The 25,485-nt window shown below is 41.2% G+C and overlaps 1 protein-coding gene across 2 annotated transcripts in view; it reads left to right on the forward strand.

Moving 5' to 3' along the window:
- Positions 1–16,252, forward strand: part of FBXW10B (F-box and WD repeat domain containing 10B) — a 35,554-nt gene extending 19,302 nt beyond the window's left edge. The window contains exons 10-14 of one of the 2 annotated variants that reach the window (XM_021674771.2): positions 327–469; positions 8,343–8,501; positions 10,464–10,735; positions 12,606–12,662; positions 15,378–16,252. In XM_021674771.2, the coding sequence (XP_021530446.2) occupies positions 327–469; positions 8,343–8,501; positions 10,464–10,735; positions 12,606–12,662; positions 15,378–16,201 (1,455 nt within the window). In that variant the 3' untranslated portion in view covers positions 16,202–16,252. The remainder of the gene's footprint in view (positions 1–326; positions 470–8,342; positions 8,502–10,463; positions 10,736–12,605; positions 12,663–15,377) is intronic. The other variant, XM_021674772.2, reaches the window with a different exon arrangement.
- Positions 16,253–25,485: the final 9,233 nt, after the last annotated feature.

Consider the following 25,485-nt stretch of genomic DNA (forward strand, 5'->3'; position numbering starts at 1 on the left):
GACAGCAAAGGACAGTGATTTCTGCCCCTCTCTGGTGCTCCAAGAAGGTAGAGTCTGCCCCAAACTCAGACCCACCAGGAGCAAGTCCCCTCCCTGATCCTATTCCTCCTTAACCAGAGAGAGAGAGAGCTCTAAAGAGAGGAAGGCATGGAATGGATTCCATTGGCCTTCTTAGAGCAAAAGCAAGATTAGCTCAGGTACCTACTGGGTGAATGGCAGTCACGGATTGGTGGGGTGTGGCTTTGGGATTCATCTGAAGAAGCCTCAGCTTTGGTTCTTGGAGGAGTCACAGTCTGAGTTGAAGACGGTGGCATCTTTTCTTGCAGACTCTCAGTGGCCATGAGGGAGCTGTGAAGTGCCTGTTCTTCGACCAGTGGCATCTCCTCTCGGGAAGTGCTGATGGCCTGGTCATGGCCTGGAGCATGGTGGGGAAGTACGAGCACTGCCTGATGGCCTTCAAGCATCCCAGGTAGGTGCCTGTGAAGCCCGGAGCAATAAACCTGGTGTCCTTCCCTTCCCCGTCACAGCCTAGATTGCAATTATTGGCAGACCTTCTGCTCCCTGTGGACGTCGTGTTCTCTGTACCTCACCCCCTCTGCTTCCCCTGTCTTCCACCTGGGACCCATTTTTCCCCACCATCTTCTCTGTCTGACTATTAACCTCTTCCACGCTATCTCATTTCTCTTGAGCAGTAACTATAGGAGCTGGGGGTTTTGAGAAGTTATTGAAATTGTATACTTATGACATGATAAATTCATGATGAATTCATACCAGATACCTATCAGACATATGAATACTGGCAGAACCATTCCAAATAATGCCAATTCTAGTAAACTTAAAATTCTAGGAATTGGTCTTTATCTCAGGATGCTTGTGCTCACAAAAGCTGAAAAATGATCCAAAGACTTAAAAAGAGCTGAGAGCTTAAAAAGGGGAGCTTATAACTACAAGTCTGTGGGCTAGATCCTGTCCCAGGATAGCAAATGGATTTTCGTTTACACGCCAATTCAAATATAGTGGTGTGGCTGCTTGGAGCCAATTGATAAGCATTCTGAGACCGCATCCAGGCTTGTTTGGAAAGAGTATTGTGGTCAATTAGTGATTCTGCCATGGTCATGAGTTTTATATGCTGCTATGCTACTCTTATACTACATGAATACAGCTTCTTCCCCTGAATGCATTATAAAAATTTCCAGGAAACTAAATGCTGCCTTAATTGATTAAACAATTAAGTGGGGAAACTTATTTTTAGTAAATTGATCTTTTTCTTTTTTTTTTTTTTTTTGAGATGAAGTCTCGCTCTGTCACCCAGGTTGGAAGTACAGTGGTCAATCTCGGATCACAGCAACCTCTGCCTCCCAAGTTCAAGTGATTCTTGTGCCAGAGCCTTCCAAGTAGCTGGAATTACAGGCACACACCACCATGCCCAGCTAATTCTTGTATTTTTAGTAGAGGTGGGCTTTTGCCATATTGGCCAGGATGGTCTCGAACTCCTGAGCTCAAAGCAATCTGCCTGCCTCTACCTCCCAAAGTGCTGGGATTATAGGCGTGAGCCACCGTGCCCAGCTTATTATTTTTAGTATAGTCCTAGATTTTCTTATATCCTTACAGGAAACTTTGAGGTGGGCACATTAGTTTTGTGGGATGTGTAAGGGGGTGTGGGTGTATCTGTGTGGTCTCAGTCTATGGTATATGACTGCATTATTGATAGGTAGGTGCCAGGAAGGCCTTGTGTTCAGTGACTTAGCTTACCCTTAGATATTAAGAGTCAGAATGAACCATGATTGCTTCCTGATTGCTAAGTTTTGTGAAAAGCCCTCTTAGTCCCCACCACAAGATTTTAACTCCATCCAACCAGCTTAGTAAACCTTCTGGATTATCAAGCCTTGATCTCAGGGAGGAAGTCAAACTTTATGAAATCACCTGATAATGTCAACCATATGTTTTAAAACTTTCTAAGCAGGATTTAGTAGGATTAGTTAGTTAGCAGAAAATAATTTGTTCCATCAAGCCCAGCAATTTGGTCACTGTTCCATCATATCATTAGCCTCTCCCTCCGCCTCTGCTATGAGACCTTCTCAGACAACCCTCACTGCTATTGAATGACAATCCCTAACATAACATTCATATTAGCTCTTGCTATCCTACATAGTAACAGAAAAACCATAGACATCTGGAAGACATGGTCAACACTCTCATTTGTAGGTCTTCTCCCCAGTTGTCTTACTTGTCTGTAGGAGCGCTGTGCTCAATAAATATATCTAACTGATTGGTAACAAGGAATCATTTGACAGCTTGCCTTTCTGGAAAGTTCTAATGATTGGACTGATAACTCATATTTTGAATGTGTCATAGGTGAGAAAGCAGATATAGTTGCTGTCTGTCCTTTGATGGAAGAGGGGTTGGAGAAAGTGGTCTCCTTTCCAATCCTGGTCTAATATTTTTTCAACTGAAATTAAGATTTTTGCATATAGCATGGGACAGAATGGATAGGAGGGAGGAAATCTGAGGATGCAAAGTAGGACTGACAGGAATGATGATCTTTGGAAAAGCTCCCGTACTATGTAGTGTCTTTTATTTTTTTTCTTGAAACAGTCTTGCTCTGTTGCCCAGGCTGGAGGGCAGTGTCATGATTTTGGCTCACTGTAAACCTGTGACTCTTGAGTTCCAGCAAGTTTCCTGCCCCAGCCTCCTGAGTAGCTGGGACTACAGGCATGTGCTACCACACCTGGCTAATTTTCGTATTTTTAGTAGAGATGGGATTTCACCATGTTGGGCAGGCTGGTCTCAAACTCCTGACCTCAAGTTATCCACCTGTCTTGACCTCTCAAAGTTCTGGGATTACAGGCATGAGCCACTGCTCCTGGCCTGTAAAGTGTCTTTTTTTTTTTTTTAAATTTAAGCCTGACCAACATGGCAAAACCCTGTCTCTACAAAAATTAGCCTGGCATGGTGGCACATATCTGTAGTCCCAGCTAATTTGGAGGCTGAAGTGGGAAGATCACCCGAGACTGGGGAGGTTGAGGCTGCAGCAAGTTGGGATTGTGCCACTGCACTGGGTGACAAAGTGAGACCTTGTTTCATAAAAACAAAACAAAACACTTTATTCCTTAATGTATTTTCCATAGCTCACATTGTAATTTGGTTTTCTTTGCAATTTTTAATTAGGATATGATTCACATGACATGAAATTCACCACTTTAGTGTACAATTCAATTTTTAAAGTATATTCATAATGTGCATCCATTGCCACTATCTAGTTACAGAATATTTTCATCAGTTAGTAGAAATGTCCCCTGCTTCATTCTTTGTATTAGTAATTTGAGTCTTCTCTCTTAGTTTCTTGGTCAAAGATTTGTTTGTTGACTTTTTAAAAAGAGAACCAGCTGGGCATGGTGGCTCACGCCTGTAATCCCAGCACTTTGGGAAGCTGAGGCGGGTGGATCACCTGAGGTCAGGAATTTGAGACCAGCCTGGCCAACATGGCAAAACCCCATCTCTACTGAAAATACAAAAATTAGCTTGGCGTGGTGTCGGGCACCTTTAATCCTAGCTACTCGGGAGGCTGAGGCCAGAGAATAGTTTGAACCTGGAAGGTGGAAGTTGCGGTGAGCTGCGCGCCATTGCACTCCAGCCTGGGCGACAAGAGCAGAACTCTGTCTCAAAATAAATAAATGAATAAATTTTAAAAAAACAACTTTTGGTTTAATTTGATTTTCTGTATTTTTAAATTGTCTATTTTTAATTTCTGCTGAAATCTTTATGATTTCCTTTCTGCCTCTTGATTTGAGTTTTGTTTGATCTTTTTCTAGTTTCTTAAGGTGAAAGGTATTGATTGGAGAAAGATTGCCATCTACTGCTATAAATTTCCCTCTGAGAACTGCTTAGCTTCATTCCATGTTTTGATATGTTGTGTTTTCATTTTCAGTCATCTCGAATTATTTTCTTGTTTCCTTTCTGATTTATTCTTTGACTCAGTGGTTATTTAAGAGAAGGTTGCTTAATTTCCTCATAATTGTGAATTTTCTAAATGTCCTTCATTTTTCATTTCTAATTTAATTTCATTGTAGTTGGAGAGCATACTTTGTATGATTTCAGTCTTTCAAAATATATTAAGATTTGTTTTGTAGCCTAACATATGGTCTATCCTGGAGAATGTTCCATGTGCTCTTGAGATAAATGTGCACTCTGCTGTTATTTGGTGGAGTGTTCTGTATATGTATGTTAGCTCTAGATAGTTTATGACATTGTTCATGTCTTCTATTTCCTTGTGGATCTTCTAACTAGTTGTCCTTTTCAGTCCCACCCTCTCAGGAGGAGGCTGAGGTGGGAAGATCACTTGAACCCAGGAATTCGTGGCTGTGGTAAGCTATGATCTCACCACTGCACTCCAGCCTGGGTGATGGAGTGAGACCCTGACTCTAAAGAAAAAAAAAAAGAAGACTTACTTCTGTCATTATGCTATTTGTTTTTTATAGTCTTAAGTACTTTTTGTTCCTGAATTCTTCCATTGCTGCCTGCTTTTGCATTAATTGGATATTTTTAGTGTGTCATTTTAATTTTCTTGTCATTTTTCTTTTCTATAATTTGAATGTGTCCCCCAAGAAGTATGTGTTAGAAACGTAATCCCTAATGCAACAGTGTTCGGAGGTGGAGCCTAATGGGAGGTATTTAGGTCATGAGGGGTCTTCTTTCAGGAATGGACTAATGCTATAGTTGGAATAGGTTCATTATTGTGGGAATAGGTTCCTTATAAAAGGATCATTTCAGTTCTCTCTTGCTCTCTATTTTGCCCTCTTTTTGCCTTTCTGCCATGGAATGGCACAGGAAGAAGGTTCACACAAGATGCCAGCCCTTTGGTTTTGGACTTCCCAGCCTCTAAACCCACGAGTCAATAAGCTTCTGTTGATTATTAATTACCCATTGTATGGCATTTTGTTATAACAGCACACAATAGACTAAGACACTTTTCTAAAGATAAATCATCAATTAATCTTACTTGAGGATCCTTTTTACATGAGGATCTGCTTTTCTCGTGCTGTTTTCATTATTCTTTTCACCCTCGGTTTTTGAAAATTTGATTATGATACATCTAAGTGTGGAGCTCTTGTAGTTTATCCCAGTTAGAGTTTGTCGAGCTTCTTGGACCTGTAAGTTAATGTTTTTCATCATATTTGGGAAGTTTTCAGCAATCATTTGTTCAAATATTCTTTCTGCCCCTTTCCCTACTTTCCTCCTGGATTTCCTATTATGCATATATTGATTTGTTTGATGATGCCATACAGATTTCTGGGGCTCTATTGATTTCCTTTATTCTTTATTTTCTTTCTGTTCCACACACTGCATAACTTCAGTTGACCTTATTTGAAGTACTTCTCTTCTTCTGCTTGCTTAAATATGCCGTTGAGCCCCCTCTTGTGAGCTTTCTTTTCTTTCTTCAGTTGTTGTAGTTGTCAGAATGAGGTCCATTCTGTTCCCTCCACTACCAGAAATGGAGGCTGTTACTTTCATGGCTACCACTGGGCTGGCAGGTGGGAAGTGGCACAATCTCGGCTCACTGTAACCTCCACCTCCCGGGTTCAAGTGATTCTCCTGCCTCAGCCTCCTGAGTAGCTGGGATAACAGGTGTGTGTATTTTTAGTAGAGACAAGGTTTCACTATGTTGGTCAGGCTGGTCTTGAACTCTTGACCTTGAAGTCTCATTATTCTTATTGACACTATGCCATTTTACTTGTCTAAGTTCTCCCTGGGTTGCTGCAAACCATTGATTATTTTCCAGAGTTCTGGATAAATTGATTTTGGAAGTTTTTGCTAGGGTCTCTTTGCTTTTATGGAAGGGCAGAATTTTGGAATTTCTTATACCACCATTTTCATTAACATCAGTCTACAGTGACTTTGATGAAGAAGGAGCAAAAAAAGGAGACAAATAATTTATAGGGCAGAGGTAAAACCTGAAAGGAGACTGGGCTATTATTGTAAGATCATAGTAACCACTATTGTGTCAGGTATTGACCTAAGTTTTTAAAATGCCTTAATTAACTTAGTGCTAACAGCAATCCTCTGAGGCAGAAATTACTATCTCTATCTCATAGAAAAGAAAACTGAAGACTGAGATATTAAATTACTTCCTGAAAGTTATACAGCCCATAGGTGGTAGAGTCAGGTTTTGATCCCAGGTTTTCTGATCCCAACTGTGCTTTTAATTACTGGGCTACGACGTTGTAGACTGAACTACCGAATATCACGGGGATCTCTGGGAAGAGAAGTATTGGCTCAGCTCAGCAAGATCAAAAGAAATACACAAAGAGGCCAACTTTTCTATCACATGGCATCTCTCCCAGCGCTGGATTACATGATTGGCAGACTGATGTGCTTAGGACACCAAAAAAGTTATATTTCCACCTTGAAAAAAATCTCAAAATTTGTTGGACTTTTTCTTTCTTTCTGTTTTTTTTTTTTTTTTTGAGACAGGGTCTCACCCTCTTGCCCAGGCTGGAGTGCAGTGATGCAGTCATGACTCACTATAACCTCATAATTTCAAATTCTTACACTCAGGTTAACCTATCACCTCAGTTTCACAAGTAGCTGGGACTTGTGAAGTACACCACCATGCCTGGCTAATTTTTAAATGTTTCTTGGAGCCAAGGTCTCGAACTCTTGGCCTCAAACAATCCTCACACCTTAGTCTCCCAAAGTGCTGGGATTTTAGGCATAAGCTGCTATGCCTGGTCTTGTTAGACTTGTTAATACTTATTTTATAGATTAGTTTTATCTCTCGCTCTCTATCTTTATCTATCACATAATCAGGGGTTCAAGTCATATTTGCCTCCTTGCTGTTCTTTGGGTATGCTGATCATACTCCTGCCTTTTGAGGTCTTTGCTATTTATGTTTGGTTAATGGTTGGGGCCTTGACAAGTCTTCATCTGATCCTGGGATCTGACCAAGTCTGAGGCCAAATGGCATAGAGTGGATATCATTCTTTTAACACATTGTAGCAATGACCATACTCTGAAAACATGAGCAGATAGTCACTTTTTCAACAAATATAAATTAAGGACCTACTATGGGCTGAGTGCTATGGTAGGTGATAAGCATGCAATGATATGAGTTGTGCCCAAGAGAATCTGAAAGTATACTTGAAGTTTGTATACATGTGTGATGGGGGCAGAAGTGGGAAGAAATTAAGGTAAGAAATGGCTTTTTGGAGAAGGTAGCACATGAACTAGGCCATGAATGGACTTGGATGGGTAGAGCTGGTGGGGATTTATAGACTTGCTTTGCATATAGAATCTAAAAATTGGTGGTATCAAATTCAACTTTTCTGTGTCATTAACAGGAATGGGGTACTTTTACTTCTTAGAGTTGAGTACTTCACATATCTGGGATCTAATCTGAACCCAGAAAGTTTCTAGAAAGGATTTTGTTGGAAGAATCTGTCTAGATCTTCTCCTGGTCCCTCCTCCCTTTTCCTACTGGCCGTCAAAAAGGGACACTCCTGAGGCTGGGCGCAGTGGCTCACACCTGTAATCCCAGCACTTTTGGAGGCCAAGGCAGGTGGATCATGAGGTCAGGAGATCAAGACCATCCTGGTCAACATGGTGAAACCTCATCTCTAATAAAAATACAAAAAATTAGCCAGGTGTGGTGGTGTGCCTGTAGTGCCAGCTACTTGGGTGGCTGAGGCAGGGGAATCCCTTGAACCCAGGAGGTGGAGGTTGCAGTGAGCTAAGATCGTGCCACTGCACTCCAGCCTAGTGACAGTGTGAGACTCTGTCTCAATAAAAAAAAAAAAAAAAAAAAAGGACACTCCTAAATCTCATCTCATCCCTGGATATAATTTTCCTTAAGGATATTTCACTGAAAGAATAAAAGCCACCAATTTAAGATAAAAAAGAAACTGCTCAAATATAAAGTATTTGCTTTATATAAAGATAATCATTTTCCTTACTGTTTTCTTTTTAATATGATATTATTTTAAAAGGAATTAAAACATTAAATAATTCTCAGCACGACTATGTATAACTAAAAGCTAGGAATCAAATTGCAAGAGACAAACATGATCATCTATATGTCAGATAAAAAAAGATTGTGACATTAGCCCCTTTGTTTTGTCATCTGTGGCCCTGTGACCTAATTGCAGGGAAAGTAGCTCCAGAATGGGAAGAGGTATGTCTTGAGAGTGGTTCGTGATTTACTTCCACAATTATGAAATGACAGTAAACACCATTTCGAGGCCAGTTACGGCCACTCCCTCCCAATCACACAAAATACCCCAAACTCCAAACAAACCCAGGCACTTTATGAGAGGATGGGTACTGCCTGCTGCTCTGTTCCCTTCCAGGGAGGTGCTCCACGTGTCCCTTCTCTTCCTCCGGGTCATCAGCGCCTGTGCAGATGGCAAGATCCGAATTTACAATTTCCTCAACGGGAACTGTATGAAGGTGATAAAAGCCAATGGCAGAGGCGATCCTGTGCTGTCCTTCTTTATTCGGGGCAACAGGTGGGTGGTAGGTGTGGAGGTCAGAACTGTGAGTGATTCTGTTTGATTTTTTTCCTCCCCTGGGATACCAGCCCTGGATTTGCTGTCAGCAGGAGAGAGTGGGCAGTGCCTCTCTACAATTTTGGCTGGGCGGAGTGATAGTCTTGTGCTGGGGACTAATAGGGCTTTGCACGAAACTTAGTAATCAGGAAGCAATCATGGTTCATTTTGACTCTTAATTCATCCTGGGTGTTTGTGGGAATTGCAGTGGGTGCAACGTAAAGCTTCTGTAAGGACCACAGTTCTATCAACGTGCAGCCCCTGCTTGCTTTTTGATCATGCCTTTGGCTGCCTGAGAGTTCTATCAGCTATCTCTGATGCCTCACTTCTAATGCAAAGGGACAAATAAGAGGGTGGGGGGTGGCAGCAGCAGGGGGTACAGTGAAGGAGAGCTGAGCTGATGAGCTTACAAAACTAGTACCTTGACTATCTGCATCGTATACAGTACTGAGCTTTTTATATGCATAGATTCAGGTGCTATTATATGAAAATAACCAAATAGAACTAACCTATAAATTCTACTTCAAGCTCACTTGAGGCATCACTAATCTCCCTGAACCATATTGCCTTCCTTTTAGTGAAACTTCATTAGTACTATTTACCATCTTAAAGAGGGCAGCCTGGTAATAAGGCTCAATTAATGAACACTTTTCAGTCATGCTGCTAAAAAAAAAAAAAAAAAAAAAAAAAAAGACAATATTTTATTCACAGCATCCAAAGAAAGGTGATTTCCTTTTGGCTTGAGTAAAAATAAGTCTAAAAGAGATTTCTTACTGGAATGACTCCTCCCATTCCATTCCAGCAGTTCCAGCCAAAACAAGTTACTTTTCTAGAGAGTTTATGCTGTTGGTTAAGGTCTTAATGTTGCACCTTTTGGAGCAGAAAGGAGCCTGCGCAGTGTATTTTCATTTCTTGCTTATAGTTAATGGAAGAGCACAGACAGGAGAAATCCACTTGCTTGTGAAACTGGGGGTTCGGGGAGGCAGTGCTGAGGGGGACAGGAAGGGGATAGGGAGGGCAAGTTCTGGAGCTCTTTGTGTATGGAGCATAAAAGTGGGGATTAGAGAAGTTAGAAATCACCTCGCTTTATAAAGTACAGATGCTCTGTCTACATCTAGGGTATGTGCAGAGATCCTGGAGTGACAGCCTGGAGTGTGTGGTGTCTGTGCAGAGGATCTGAGAAGGAGACGAGGCCTCCCCACTGGAGAGCTTCCCTCATTCCCAGCAGCAATAGTAATATTGGGTTTGGAAGCTGTGCAAAACAAAACAGCGAAAAAATCCAGTGAATTTCAAGTCATCTGTGAGCAGAGGCACTCACTCCAGGAACAGAAATTCATTTAAAAGCATTTTAACTTGAGGCTAGGCATGGTGGCTCATAATCCCAGCACTTTGGAGGTCGAGGCAGGTGGGTCGTTGAGTTCTGGAGTTCAAGACCAGCCTGGGCAATATGGGGAAACCCTGTCTCTACTAAAAACACCAAATGACCTGGGCATGGTGGCACGCGCCTGTAGTCCCTGCTACTCAGGAGGCTGAGCCATGAGAATCGCTTGAACCCGGGAGGTGGAGGCTGCAGTGAGCTGAGATAATGCCGCTGCACTCCAGCCTGGGTGACAGAATGAGACTCTGTCTCAAAATAAATTTTTTAAAAAAGGCATTTTAACTTGAGAAGTGAAATAATCAGAACATATGTGCCCCGATCATGTTTGTTTTTTAAAGAAAAGTGACAAAGCTAACGAATCCTGCTACATGGCCTGATACCTTTCACCACTCTCCACCCTCCAGCCCCCTACACCACTAGTCTGTTGGGTCGTTACCTGGACACTGACTGTTCCCTTGGTCTAAAGATCAGGTGGGACAGTAACTGCAGTGCATCTCTCAGTGGCCTCCACGCTCCATTTATGGGCAACCCTGTTTTGGTTCCAGGATGGTGGTCAACACAGAGAGCAATGTTCTCATGTTCCAGTTTGAGCACATAAAGTGGCAGTATGCCATGGAAGAAATGAAACAAAAGAAGAATAAGGAGAAAGAGGAGGAAAAAGAAGAAAATATCCTCATGGAAATTCTCTCCAAGTCTAATACTCAGGTTCACAGCCCGAAAGAGTCTGTATCCAGTAAACAAACTATGATCCAGGAGCTCCTACCAAAGAAACCTCCCAAGTCCCAAGTACTCCTGAAGCCGGCCAAGTTATCTTCAGGTAAAAAAACTGAAATACCAGCAAATTCAGTGATAAGCCACAGCGTAGGTCGGGGTTTGGTAGGGGTGGTGGGAACAGGGCAGGACTGGTTTCTTTGTGGAATATTTTGGCCAACGGTTTCCTGAGAATATAAATCCCAACCCTCCAGGAAGGTAGGAGCCATTCTCTATGATCCACTAAACAATTTATCAGCTGGCTAAAGGGAACCTTGTGATTTGCAAGAGCTAGATTTTCAAACTTGTAAGAATCTTTGCGCAGTAGATAAGACTAGCCTTAATACTTGCCACGGAAACAAAAAGCAAGCAACCAATACCCCATCCCCCAAATTCAAAATGTATGTTATAAAACTGTTTCGGGCCGGGCGCAGTGGCTCAAGCCTGTAATCCCAGCACTTTGGGAGGCCAAGGCAGGCGGATCATGAGGTCAGGAGTTCATGACAAGCCTGACCAACATGGTGAAACCCCATCTCTACTAAAAAAATACAAAAATTAGCCGGACGTGGTGCCACACGCCTGTAATCCCAGCTACTGGGGAGGCTGAGGCAGGGAATCGCTTGAACCCAGGAGGCAGAGGTTGCGGTGAGCCGAGAGCACACCATTGCACTCCAGCCTGGGCGACAGAGTGAGACTCTGTCTCAAAATAAATAAATAAATAAATAAAAATGTTTCTTCAAAACAGAGACAAAAGTTGCTGTAAACAGAAAAATGATCTATACAGAATGTATTGTTTTTAGACCTGAGAGATCATGTTTGTAGCCGGAAAATCTTACGTATAAAGCAGGTGTGTGTGTGTTTGTGTGTGTGTGTGGATGTCGGTGGGGGTGTAGGCATGGCCAATGCCATTTATAAGACATCCAAAGAATAATCATGTGTGGGTTAGAGTGGCAAGACTCCTTCCTTTTACCAGCCCTATATAGGGGGAGTCAGGATGAGATCTAGACCTTAGACTTATCAACCTAAAATAATCGAAAAATTCAGGATCTAGCTAAAAGAGTTTACCAAAGTGCAAAGTTTGAGGGCAGCATCCAGGAGCACAGGGACACCAAAAGACGTGTGACCAGTGCTCCTGGGGTGGGGAAAAGTGAAGATCCTTTACACAGACAGAAATAGAGGTGCTGAACAGAATTCAGTTTTCCATACAATGGCTAACATACAGATGTAAGACTAGATTGGTTACTATTGATTACACTCTAATGGGTTGCTTAACATTCTGCTGTAAAGAGGTGACAATCACAAGGGTGTCTGTCTCCACGTCATAGTCTCCGTTTCAATGAAGACTAAGGAGTCTGGTTAATGGAAAAGACCTCAACACAAAGGTCAGGAAGCAATGATCACGCACCAGAGCAGGAAAACAGCTGTGCTATGTGACTCAGTTTCCAGGGCTTCACTTTTCCCTGGCACACAGTCAATTTAGAAGGTTGTTACACTCCCTTTACTTTTCACAGACTGCAGGTAACTATTTGGTTTCCTATGACAACAAACAAATACGATGTTTGGTAGAAAAATACAGTTAGATGGAAGGAATAAGTTCCAGTGTTTGGTTGCACAGTAAGGTGATTAACCTTGTTGTTAACAATAAGGTATTGTGTGTTTCAAAATAGCTAGAGGAGAACATTTGGAATGTTCCTAACACAGAGATGATAGATGTTTAAAATGATGGATATTCTAATTATCTTGATCTAATCATTACACATTGCATGCATGTATCAAAATATCACATGTACTCCATAATTATGTATCTATAAAAAACAAGATAGTGATATTTTGTATAAAAATCAGTCCAATTATCAGCCCCCATTATTACTGATTGTATTATTTTATGCCCTAATTGAAGTATATAATGACTGTTTTCTTTCTCAATCCCAATTTAGCAATGTTAACAGAGGAACCTCAAAGTCAAGAAAAGTCAAAATTACCCCGGAGAGATGGTAAGAGGAGAGTTTATTCAGTTCATAAGGGAACAAATGGCATGGATGGTGGGCAGGAGCATTTGGAAGCAAAATCCATGGCAGGAGATAAGACAAACAGTGACTTAATTCTGAATTAGTGGCAAGATCCAAACTCTCTCTCTGTCTCTCTCTAGTTTTGTATTGTTTTCCAGGTTGCAGTGAGCCAAGATTGCGCCATTGCACTCAGAAGGAAAAAAAAAAAAAAAAAAAAAAGATCCACAATACATTATCATTTGAAAAAAGATAAATTAATAAAGAATGAACAAACAAGCAGCCAACCAATATTTCATTTAAACCTATGAAAAAAAAAAAAAAAAAAAGAATGAGCTCATCACAATCCCTTTTTTTATAAAAGGAGAAAAATTCTCTTTTTGAGTTTGGAAGGAGAATAGGGAAGATTTTGACATCTTGATTTCACTCAGTTTTTTGTTTTTTGTGTTTTTTTTGAGATGGAGTCTTACTCTGTTGCCCAGGCTGGAGTGCAGTGTCGCAATCTTGGCTCACAGCAACCTTCGCCTCCTGGGTTCAGGCGATTCTCCTGCCTCAGCCTCCCAGTAGCTGGGACTACAGGTGCCCACCACCATGCTCAGCTAATTTTTGTATTTTTAGTAGAGATGGGGTTTCAGCATGTTTGCCAGGCTGGTCTTGAACTCCTTACATCGGGTGATCTGCCCGCCTCGGCCTCCCACAGTGCTGGGATTACAGGCATGAGCTACTGCGCCCTGCCACTCAGTTATATATGTTCTAATACAATATTGTTTAATTAAGAAAGTAAAGATCAGGGAAAATGTGATGTTTCATTCCCTCCTAGTGTGTCCATGCACAAACATCTTGGGATAAAATCTATTTGGCCAAGGGAAATTATATGCTTCACACACTGTTATATTTTATTTTCTGGTGTAGCCTGGGGTACAGATTTTACTTGTTAGGTTAGACTAGGCAAATGACTTCTACTTTTCATGACTCAGTTATTTCTTTTTCTTTTTCTTTTTTTTTTTGAGACGGAGTTTCGCTCTTGTTACCCAGGCTGGAGTGCAATGGCGCGATCTCGGCTCACCGCAACCTCCGCCTCCTGGGTTCAGGCAATTCTCCTGCCTCAGCCTCCTGAGTAGCTGGGATTACAGGCACGCGCCACCATGCCCAGCTAATCTTTTGTATTAGTAGAGACGGGGTTTCACCATGTTGACCAGGATGGTCTCGATCTCTTGACCTCGTGATCCACCCGCCTTGGCCTCCCAAAGTGCTGGGATTACAGGCTTGAGCCACCGCGCCCGGCCAGTTATTTCTTTTTTAAAATGAGGACAATGCTTTTGGTGTTTCTGTGAGGTATCGTAGGGATTGAAAACTCCAATGGGAAAGGCATAATAGATTTGCTCGCCTGTGAAGATATCTTTGTTAACTTAATGGTCTTTGTACCTCTGAGGTCTTGGTCAAAACCAACATGGCAGAAGGAGTCTCTGATTCAGGTCAGCAGCTGTTGGACCTGTTGCTAATCGTTCATTTTGGGAACTCCTCTTTAGGAACTGCCTTTTAGTCATGTTGTGATTATTTGCATTACCCCGGAGTGACATGTTATTTGAAAACAGGTTTTATTCTGAGCAACATTCAAGATTATTTGGAATCAAATTTGATTAATAAGATAAAGTTCAAATTTTGTGATATAATTATTGTTTAAAAATATCGGTGTGCTACTATAAATTTATAAGATCTGCTTTGTGTGAATCCTAAGTGAGACGTGAAGGTCATTCCCAACTTCACGTTTTCAAAAATATGTGGAGCATTGAAATCACATCTGTTGCCTTCAAAATATGCACACCTAGAGGCTAATATACACTTTACTCAATACTAGCATTTTATTAAAAACTTGTTTTAGGCCAGGTGCTGTGGCTCATACCTATAATCCCAGCACTTTGGGAGGCCGAGGTGGGTGGATCACCTGAGGTTGGAAGTTTGAGACCAGCCTGACCAACATGGAGAAACCCCACCTCCACTAAAAATACAAAATTAGCTGGGCATAGTGGTGCATGCCCATAATCCCGGCTACTCGGGAAGCTGAGGCAAGATAATCACTTGAATTTGGGAGGTGGAGGTTGCAGTGAACCAAGATCGCACCATTGCATTCCAGGCTGGGCAACAAGAGCAAAACTCCGTCTCAAAAACAAAACAAAAATAACAACAACAAAACCTTGTTTTATTAAATCATTTCTAGTATCTTCATTGCTTTCTTTCTTTTTTTTTTTTTGATGGAGTCTTGCTCAGTTACCCAGGCTAGAGTTCAGAGGCTGGATCTTGGCTTACTGCAACCTCTGCCTCCTGGGTTCAAGCAATTCTCCTGCCTCAGCCTCCTGAGTAGCTGGGATTACAGGCACCTGTCATCATGCCTGGTTAAATTTTGTATTTTTGGTAGAGATGGGGTTTTGCCATGTTGGCCAGGCTGGTCTTGAACTCCTGACCTCAGGTGATCCACCCACCTCAGCCTCCTAAAGCGCTGAGATTATAGGCGTGAGTCACCACACCCAGCCTAGTATCCTCATTTCTAATACCACTGAGGATGCCTGCCTGTACGATGGCATACCTGTTGGGCAACAAAGACCTCAATGTGCTTCAAAGTTAGAATGCCCAAGTACTTAATGCATACAACTCAATATTTTTCACAGAATGCCAATTTGTTTTTACTTTCTTTTTTTGAAAAAGCGGATGATGTGGAAAAAGGACAAAAACAAGGACAATTGGAAACTCCAGAGGAATTGATCAATCACCCAAAGAGAAAGTCTTGGAAAATCCCTATGTCACCTGATCAATTCCTCCTGACTGTCAGCGCCCTTCAGCAAGCCCATAATTCTGGGGAATTTGCCTATCCTTGTAGGCCCCAAACAGAAATCATTGATGCCTGGGGACCTTCAATTACATTCCCAAGGAAGGTCTTGAATTTCAAAGGAAAATCAATCCAACATGCAGTTGATCGGTTGAGATTCAGCAATCCTCCCATAGATGTGAAACAAACCAGTATTCCCCTTGAAATCCGGAAACTGCAGCCCAACTTGAAGAACTCTTTGCACAGTCCCAGAGTCCAGTCCACCATACCCCAGCCCATGATTATCCGCTCCAGGTTCTCTGGCAGCTTAAAGGGTGGAGACCAAGTGACCAGTTCAATTGAAAGGGCAGTGTGCGGTACAGGTCCCCTGACCAGTATGCAGGTCATTAAACCAAACTGCATGCTAGCTCCACAAATGGGCACAGCCACCCTGTCTCTTAAGAAAGAACGGCCTCGCATCTACACAGCCCTTGATCCCCTTAGAGTGAACACTGAGTTCGTGCTGTTGACTGTGAAGGAGGAGAAAGAGTACCAGGAAGCCAAGATGAAGGAATATCAGGCCAGGGAGTCCACTGGAGTGGTTGATCCAGAAAAAGCTCGCAAAGCTGCGTGGATCAGAAAAATCAAAGGCCTGCCTATTGATAATTTCATGAAGCAAGGGAAAACAGCGGCCCCTGAACTTGGACAAAATGTGTTTATCTAAACCAGCCTTGAGAAATTACAATGTCTTACAATAAACAGAAAGCCAAATGGATGTTGCTGTTTGGCCTTTTTTTTTTGACTGTTTCTTCCTGGTAATTAACGTGAGAACTCTTAATTGTCTTCCTCCAAGCCAAATATCTGATATCATCAAAATAAGAAAACGGAAGGAGGCTGGGAGAGATTGGCTTCTGTAGTCCCGCTGAAAACAATTTCGTGAGCATTAGGAAAACTCGGTTTCGTTGATGGGGGATGAGGAGATGATCATTCGAAATTAGATACCATTCATCACTGCCAATTTAGTGCTATTAGTTCTTCTAGCCAATGAAGTCATGGGATTATATCAGGGTAACGAATTGGAGTTTTCTGGTATTTTTACATAGAAGCCTGATGAAACCCACTGAGTTAAGAATTTGAAAGGGGAAGCACTCAATGGGATTGACCTGGTTGCATTTTGTGACATTGAGCTTTTCCTTTTCAGGGCTAACTCCTAAGGAAAAGAATTAGCATATTTATCCTCTGTACAAAGAACGCCAGTAACATCAAGTGCATTGAGGTTTCTGCTTAAACCTTTGGACTACGGTGTCAGGGACTAGGTAATTTAGAAGAATGCAGCCCACTACAAAAGCTATGGCCCACTGGAAAGTTCAAGCCTTGGCCAGGCATGGTGGCTTACACCTGTAATCCCAGCACTTTAGGAGACCCAGGTGGGTGGATCACCTGAGGTCAGGAGTTTGAGACCAGCCTGACCATCATGGTGGAACCTCGTTTCCACTAAAAATACAAAATTAGCTAGACCTAGTGGCGCATGCCTGTAATCTCAGCTACTCAGGAGGCTGAGGCAGGAGAACTGCTTGAACCTGGGGGGTGGAGGTTGCAGTGAGCCAAGATAGCCACTTCACCCCAGCCTAGGCGACATAGTGAGACTCTGTCTCAAAAAAAAAAAAAAAAAAAATTAATATAGGGCAAACACAATCAACTAATTTTCTGTGACGTTTGTTGAGTACCTGAAAATTCTTCTACTTAAAAAAGGAAAAGGAGTTTTGACTTATTTTGACAAGCCTTTAAAACATGAGCATGGCAGACACGGCCCGGCAGCCTCTTCCCAGTGAGGGTCTTCAGTGGCATTTACTGCAGGTGTCAGCTGATGCTGTGTCTCTCCTGGGCCTGGGTAACTTCAGGGACCTCAGTGACAGCTTCCCCTCCTCAGGCTTCCGGAAAAGCAGTAGCCGACCAGAGAAATAGAATTTATCATTTTAGACAATCTTGACAAATTGTAGAAATTTTATTGGTATTACATCTCTAGATTTTTGAGCATTTTTTTCCCCATGAAGATTAGATTATAAACATTGTGTCAATGCTTCTACACGTGTTCATGACCCAACTGGCCTCTTTGATAATTGAGTAGTAACACTATTCTGAGGAAGTGAAACTTTTGAAACATATTTATAAATACATATATTCTTATCGATAATTTATTAACATACATGTTCAACAATCTGAAATCTTTAAACTTCGGCAAACATCAATAATGACCAGTATGACCAGTATAATAGTCAATGAAATAGCTTCCTTAATTTTTAATCTCTTTCAGTTTATGGCTCATCTGTTAATTTTTATGTTTTCATTCTGTTTTAGTTTGTGAATGTATTGTATATGCTTTATAATTTATTTTTACTTCTATTATTTTTCTGCAAAAAATGAAGATTTCTCTTTTGGGTAGTTATAACCACAGCAAAAACAATTACATCATATAAATCACTTCATAAGTGTCTCTTATTCCACCAAAATCATCTACAAGAGTAGTGACAAGTGAAAAATGTATATTTGACTTAAAAAAACAAATCAAAATTAGTATGTAAAATATAATAATTAAAAAAACATATAAATATGTCACCCAAATGTCACATGCCATTTAATACAAATTATGCTTGGATTAAGAAACTTTCAAAGACTTTCCTGTGATTTCTACAAATTTCTAGGAAAGGCTAATGCACTCATTGTCAATCCAACTAAAGAGTGCTTTCAGTTAATTTTTATACATGATATAAGACAAGGGTACAATTTTATTCTTTTGTATGTGGATACCCAGTTTTCCCAGCATCGTGTATTGAAGACATTCCTTTCTTCATTATGCATTCTAGGTTTCCTTGTCAAACATTAGTTGACCATATATGTATGGGTTTATTTCTGGGCTCTCTCTTTTGTTTAATTAGTCTATATGTCTGTTTTTGTACCAGAACCATACTGATTTAATTACTATAGTTTCGTAATATTGTTTGAAAACAGGAAATGTGATGTTTCCAGCTTTGTTCTTTCTCAAGATTGCTTTGGCTATTTGGAGTCTTTTGTGGTTTCATACTTTTTTTCTATTTCTGTGCAAGATGCCATTGGAAATTTGATTGGAATTTCATTGAATCTGTAGATCACTTTGAATAGTATGGAATGTTTTAACAATATTAATTTATTTTAATCTTTGTACTTGGGATTTTGTTCCATTTATTTTGTCTTATTCAATTGTTTTCGACTGTACACACTGTTCTGCATTTCATTTATTTATTTGCTTATTTTTTAACTTTCAAGTTCAGGGGTACAAGTGCAGGTTCGTTACACAGGTAAACTTGTGTCATGGGGGTTTGTTGTACAGATTATTTCATCACACAAGCATTAAGCCTAGTACTCATTAGTTATTTTTCCCAATCTTCTCCCTCCTCCCACCCTCCTGAAAGGCCCCAGTGTGTGTTGTTCTCCTCTGTGTATCTGTGTTCTCATCATATAGCTCCCACTTGTAAGTGAGAATATGCAGCATCTGGTTTTTTGTTCCTGTGTTAGTTTGCTAAACATAATGGCCTGCAGCTCCATCTTTAAGCCCTAGAGAAACCTCTAAAATAAGACAAAATTATGTAATTAATAAGCCAAAGTCAATATAAATGTAATTACTTAACATTTCTTTTCCTTCTCTTTTTTTTTTTTTTGAGATGGAGTCTTGCTCTGTCACTCAAGCTGTAGTGCAGTGGCACAATCTTGGTTCACTGAAACCTCTGCCTCCCAGGTTCAAGTGATTCTCCTGCCTCAGCCTCCTGAGTTGCTGGGACTACAGGCACCTGCCACCATGCCTGACTAATTTTATTTTTTTTTAAAATTTTTAGTAGCGATGGGGTTTCACCATATTGGCAAAGCTGGTCTCAAGCTCCTGATCTTGTGATCTGCCTGCCTTGGCCTCCCAAAGTGCTGGGATTACAGGTGTGAGCCACTGTGCCTGGCTGATGTTTTTTAATTTGAAAGAAAACAGTGCCAAAAAAGAGGGAGGGGAAAAAGAACAGATGGTATCAATAGAAAAAAATTGGAATGCTGTATTAAATCTAACCACGTAAATAATGACATTAAATTTAAATTGTTTTCACACTTTAGTTAAGACAGACATATCATATTGGGTAAACAAATGGCTAAAGACCCAACTTTGTCTAAATTTGTCCAAATGAAACCAAAATGAAGATATATTACTTTTTTACTGACATATAGTAATAGAATTATACCTGTAGTTTTTTTTTTTCAGTAAAGATTTTTAAATAAAAACTCAGAGGTTTGGCCAGGCACAGTGGGTCATGCATATAATCCCAGCGCTTTGGGAGGCCAAGGCGGGTGGATCACGAGGTCAAGAGATCGAGACCATCCTGGCCAACATGGTGAAACCCTGTCTCTACTAAATACAAAAAATAAGCTGGGCATGGTGGTGCGTGCCTGTAGTCCCAGCTACGTGGGAGGCTGAGGCAGGGGAATCACTTGAACCTGGGAGGCGGAGACTGCAGTGAGCTGAGATTGTGCCACTACACTCCAGCCTGGGCAACAGAGCAAGACGCGGTCTCAAAAAGAAAAAGAAAGAAAGAAAAGAAGTTTTCACTAAGACATCTGCCATTCTCTTTGTGTTTCTCTTTTATCCTCTGGCTAATTTTAAGGTTGAATTTTTATTACTATTTTGGAAAAATTTAACTTTGATATTCCCTGTGGCAATTTCTTTATGTTTCTTGTGCTTGGGTTTTTTTTTTTTTTTAATTTTTGAGATATTCGGATCTGTGACTTATGTTTTTATCAAATTTGAAAACTTTAAACCATTAAAAATTATTTTCTGTACTCCATCTTTCTTCTTTAAGGGATTCAAATTCCATAAACATCATGTGGCTTGGAGTTATCTCGCAGCTAGCTAATGCACTTTTCTGTTGAGAAATATTAAGTTTACCCTGGCCCTGTGGCTCCCTCATGGAGAATACCTTTTAGTTTGGCTGTAATCAGTGATAAGCAGGTAAGAGCTGCCTACTTGGTATATTTTTGAGTTATGGGAAAGTACAGAACACGTGTTTGTTAATAATAGTCACCTGTTCAGAGAGAATAAATATGTGGATCAGCATCTGCTCAGGAACTTCAGCCTGGAATGCTGTCAGTCCCTGAGGCTTTCAGCTCAGTGACTGCTTGCCCGCCCCCTTCCGCCTGTCACCATAGACCCACTTTGCTGTTCTATCTGGATGTTTGCCTCTCACTTCCTTCAGTGCCACCTGGGAGGGGGTCTCCTGGCCAAGGTGATACTCAGTAAGTGGTGCCCAAGTATGGGGACTCGAACCCAGGATGAAGAGTTGTCTGAGCAACGGAGAGAGGAGAGGCTAAGCTGAAGGTATGCTGAGTACTCTTGGGAAAAAAATCCCTGGGGTAAATCAGGGAGCTCGGAAGGGGCCCAGGAAAATATGAATCTCCCATGCGAGTTAGGGAGAACTCAGAAGTAGACTGAGAACTTTTGAGGAAAAGAGAAAAAAAAGGGGGAAAAATCTCCCAGGGTTAGTTGGGGGAGCTCGGAATTAGCCTGAGAATGCTTGAAAAAATCTCCCAGGGGGAGCTGGGGGAGCTCGGTAATATTGGGGTAACAAGGGACAAGGATCGAACAAGCGAGAGGCTTGTTTTGGTTTGCTTCATCAGCTGCCTGAAAGAGGGGGACTTAAAGCTAGCACTGACAGCTTAACACAGTTTTTTGATGTAGTTGAGGAATTTTGTCCCTGGTTTCCTGAGCAGGGAGCGTTGAGCATGGAGGAATGGGAAAAAGTGGGTACTACTTTAAGGAAGGTACATAGAGAAGGAGTAGAAGATACTTCTGTTCCAGTGTGGTCCGTTTGGGCTTTGGTGCGTTCTGCCCTGGAGCTGTTTCAGACAAAGATGAGGAAGAGGATTCAGAAGAGGAAAGGGAGTGTGATGAAGTATGTAAAGAAATTGTAGAGCAAAAGGAAGAGAAGTCAAATGAGGAAAAGATGTGCCCGTCAGCACCCCCTCAGTATCTTGTTGAGGGATGGCCAGATTCTCCTAATATTTCTCCATTAAAGGAATTGGAAGCTGCCTCAAAAATCAAATTGGCTGCTCCTGTTGCCGTGTGTAATACGGTAACTGGCTCCATCCAAGCCGGAATTCAACAAGCAAGAAAAGAGATTTGGAGGCATGGCAGTTTCCAGTTGTACACCCTCAAGATCAGCAAGGGCAGTATGGGTTCCTTTTGAACACTTTCCCTTCAAGTTGCTGAAGGTGTTTAAACAGGCCATTAGCCAATATGGGCCTGGGTCTCTGTGCTAGGATTATTAAAGAATGTAGCCACTTTTTACCAGCTGATTCCAATAGACTGGGATACTTTAACCCGAACTTGTTTATCGCCCTCTCAATGTTTACAGCTTGAGAGCTGGTGGACTGACAAGGCAATATTCAAGCTAATATAAATGTTAATGTTCAACCTCCAATTAATATTCCCAATGAACAGCTTACAGGAACAGGTGCATGGGCTTCTTGGCAGGCACAAGCTACTATGGCCGATTTGGTCATAGAGCAAATTAGGAAAGTATGTTTTAAGAGCTTGGTAGAGAATTACATCAGGAAGTGAAAAAAAAAAAAAAAAAACCTTCTTTTGGAGCTGTTAAGCAGGGACCGAAAGAGCCATATGCCGACTCTATAGCTCAACTGCAAGAAGCCATAAGAAAGGCCGTATCAGATGCAGAGGCTCAGGGTATTGTTTTACGCTTACTAGTGTTTGACGATGCTAATTCTGACTGCCAGGCTGCTTTACGGCCACTTAAAGGGAAAGCTCACTTGGTGGATTACATCAAGGCGTGTGATGGAATAGGGGGAAGTTTGCATAAAGCTACTTTGCTGGCACAAGCTATGGCTGGACTTAAAATAAATAAAGGGGATGTGGTTTTTCCTGGAGCATGTTACAATTGTGGGGAAAAAGGTCATACAAGAAAGGAAGGTAGAAAAGGACAAAAAATAAGGCCTTTACCTTCTTTAAAGCAAAAGGGTGCTACTGAGCCCAGAGTATGTCCCAGATGTAGAAAAGAAAGGCGTTGGGCAAATCAATGTCATTCAAAATTTGACAAGGAAGGGAATCTAATTTCGGGAAATGGGTTGAGGGGCCCGCTTCAGACCCTGATGCAAACCGGGGCCTATCCAGTGCGAGCTATTCCTTCATCCATATGCAATGCTTGTTCCCTGCCCCAACTGGGAGCATGGCAGTAGATTTGTGCAGCTCTCAACGAGTAAGCATTTGACTAGGAGAACCATCACAAAAAAACATCTACAGGAGTTTGTGGACCTTTGCCCCCACCCCAACCATGGGCTTAATTCTAGGAAGATCTAGTCTTAATGCTCAAGGAGTTAGAATTCATACAGAAGTTATTGATGTGGACTTTATAGGGGAAATTCAAATTGTAGTGTCTTCCTCCATTCATTGGAATGTTGAGCCTGGGGAACGCACAGCACAGCTTTTAGTTAATACCATATGAGAAAATTTTAAAAAAAGTGATTTTTCTTCTATTCCCCAGTGCTGAAACAAAACATTTTTGTTAGATCTAGTCACTACTCTTCAATGAATTATGAGATTTTTTTCATTCTGACTTTTGGAAAAGGCACCTTTCTCAGCCCTGTGTGGGCATTAGGTGCTGCTACCCCTGTTCTCTTCAGGGGGTTCTCTTTTCCTCCTGTGAACCTCCTACTGATCAGAAATCCAAATGTACAGTGGGGACACTACAGATTCCTGACAATCTCTATATTTAACTCTCCTTACTGTGGTACTCTGTCCTGTGAACTCCAGCTGTCTTCATCTAACCAGATTCTCAGCTCCTTCTCATCAAATCAGGGAATCTGATGGGCTGCATCTTAATCCTTACGTTGCACTATAGATACTCTCTCAAGGCCATGACAATGGAAATCAGAGAGCTGATATCTTATGTTCCCTGTCTGTCATGGATGACCGAGCTTTGCTGCCTGATATTCAGGTTTTAGAAAACATTGCTATATACATTTTCCACATGTCATATCACATTGTATCGGGTGAATAATCCATTACTCCATCTTGGTCTGAAGCAGGCTTCTTCCATTTATGTTTTTTATATGTTAAAGAGTTTAAATATTAAAATATATATTTTTTGGAATGTCCCATCATATCAAAAAGAAAATTTTATAAATGATCACATTTTTACTATTTAAAGCACATTTATTTGTGATAATCCACGTTTTTATCTGATATTGTAGTCTTCTTCCTGAATGTGCTGTTTAAAAATTTCTTATTGCACAAGTCTCTTGGCAATAAATTGTATTAATATTTATATATTTAAAAATATTACCCTAATTTTTGAAAAATATTTTCACTGGACATAGAATTCTATGCCAGTTTTGTTTCCTTCTCAGTTCTTTAAAAGATGTGACTGCGTTGTCTCTTGGCTTCATCGCTTTAATAATTTGTTTGCTGTTACTCTTATCTTTGTTCCTTCATACGATAGCCAGAATATCAAGGTTGAATATTATTCCTATGTGTTAGATCTTTTAACAAAAGTGATTTGGCAGATATACAAAGGTTATAGTCAGTCAACTTTTAGTTAATCAAGACAGATTACCTTAGGAATGACCTATATAGAAGTCAGAAAGATTTAAAGCAAGACATTTTCCCCTGCTGGCCTTCAAAAATCAATCTGTGTGGAAAGGGCCGTATGGCAGAGCCTGGCGAGTGGTCTCTAGGTGTTGAGAAGGGCTCCTCCTTGACAACCAGCAAAAACCGAGACATCGGTCCTATAACCACACAGAACCTAATTGTGCCAACCACTGGTGAGCTTAGGAAAGCACACTGCGCTTTTATCTTGGTAATACCCTGAGCAGAGCACAACTGTGCACAACTGTGTCAACTCCTAGCCCATGGAAACTGGGAGGTAAAATATGCATGCTTTTAAAGCCACCCTACTGATTTCTTAGGCAGTAATAAAAAGCCACATATTTATGGGGTACTGCTTTAATAAATTGCTTTCAAAAGTATCAGCAATTTAGCATCTGGAAAATGGTGGGAGTCCAAAAGATTTTGAAAGTGTAATATTGAAAGTATAAGTTGCCTTGAAGAGACTCTTAGTAGATGTCAGGACTGTATGGATGCTGCCCCTGAGGGTTTGAGATGTGAAGCTCATGCTAAAGGAAGCTGGATGAAAGGGAACTGCTCGGCAGTTTTGTCTTCTGATAGTATGTGGAAAGCAAGCTTGTAAAGTGAGAAACCTTGATATGCTACTGAGGAGATTTCTAAGCAATATGCTGAAGGTGCTACCTTGTTTCTTCTTGCTTTTTATAATAAAACCTAAGTGTAGAGATAAGTTGCTGAAAAAACTGTTTCAGCATAGACAAAAAAGGGAATCAGTAGGGCATTATTTTGGAAATTGTCAACCTTTTTGGATGGCTAAAGGTAACCTTTATTCCTTGACGTGAAGGAATCCTTGCCAGGCTTGGATTGCAAGACCCAGGCTGTGATATAGCAATGTGTGTTTTGTAGCAAGCTCTTTATGTGATTGGAGAGTTGCAAAATCAGTGGAGAGAAAATGTGCACAGCTATTCTAGTGCACGGTTCTGTGACAGATCACAAGGCCGGGGTGGACCTCTATGATGTCTTCTCCCAGTGGCCTCCATACTTCCCCTGCCCTCAGCGGGTCACAGTTCTCCTGCTTGGCCTCATCTTTGACTCTGAAGCCTCTGAGTTCTGAATAGTTCTGCCCCCTCTTTCTTCAGATGCCTCTGTGGCAAACCTTTGTGGCAAGTTATTTGACTTTCTTTACATGGAAACACCAAGAACAGAGAGTGCCCTGGGTTTCAGACTTAGTCCAGTCTCTTCACATTAAATAGAAACATCGTTGTGTTCCCCTGGGGGAAGCTCCACTCTGCCTGGGTCCTAAGACCTTCCAACCAGCAAAGCTCCGTTTCTCCAGGACAGGAATAGAAAACTTTGTGACTGAG

This window comes from Aotus nancymaae, unplaced genomic scaffold (genome assembly GCF_030222135.1).
Source record: "Aotus nancymaae isolate 86718 unplaced genomic scaffold, 86718_ANA_hifiasm-v0.15.2.pri h1tg000018l, whole genome shotgun sequence".
Lineage (NCBI taxonomy): Eukaryota > Metazoa > Chordata > Mammalia > Primates > Aotidae > Aotus > Aotus nancymaae.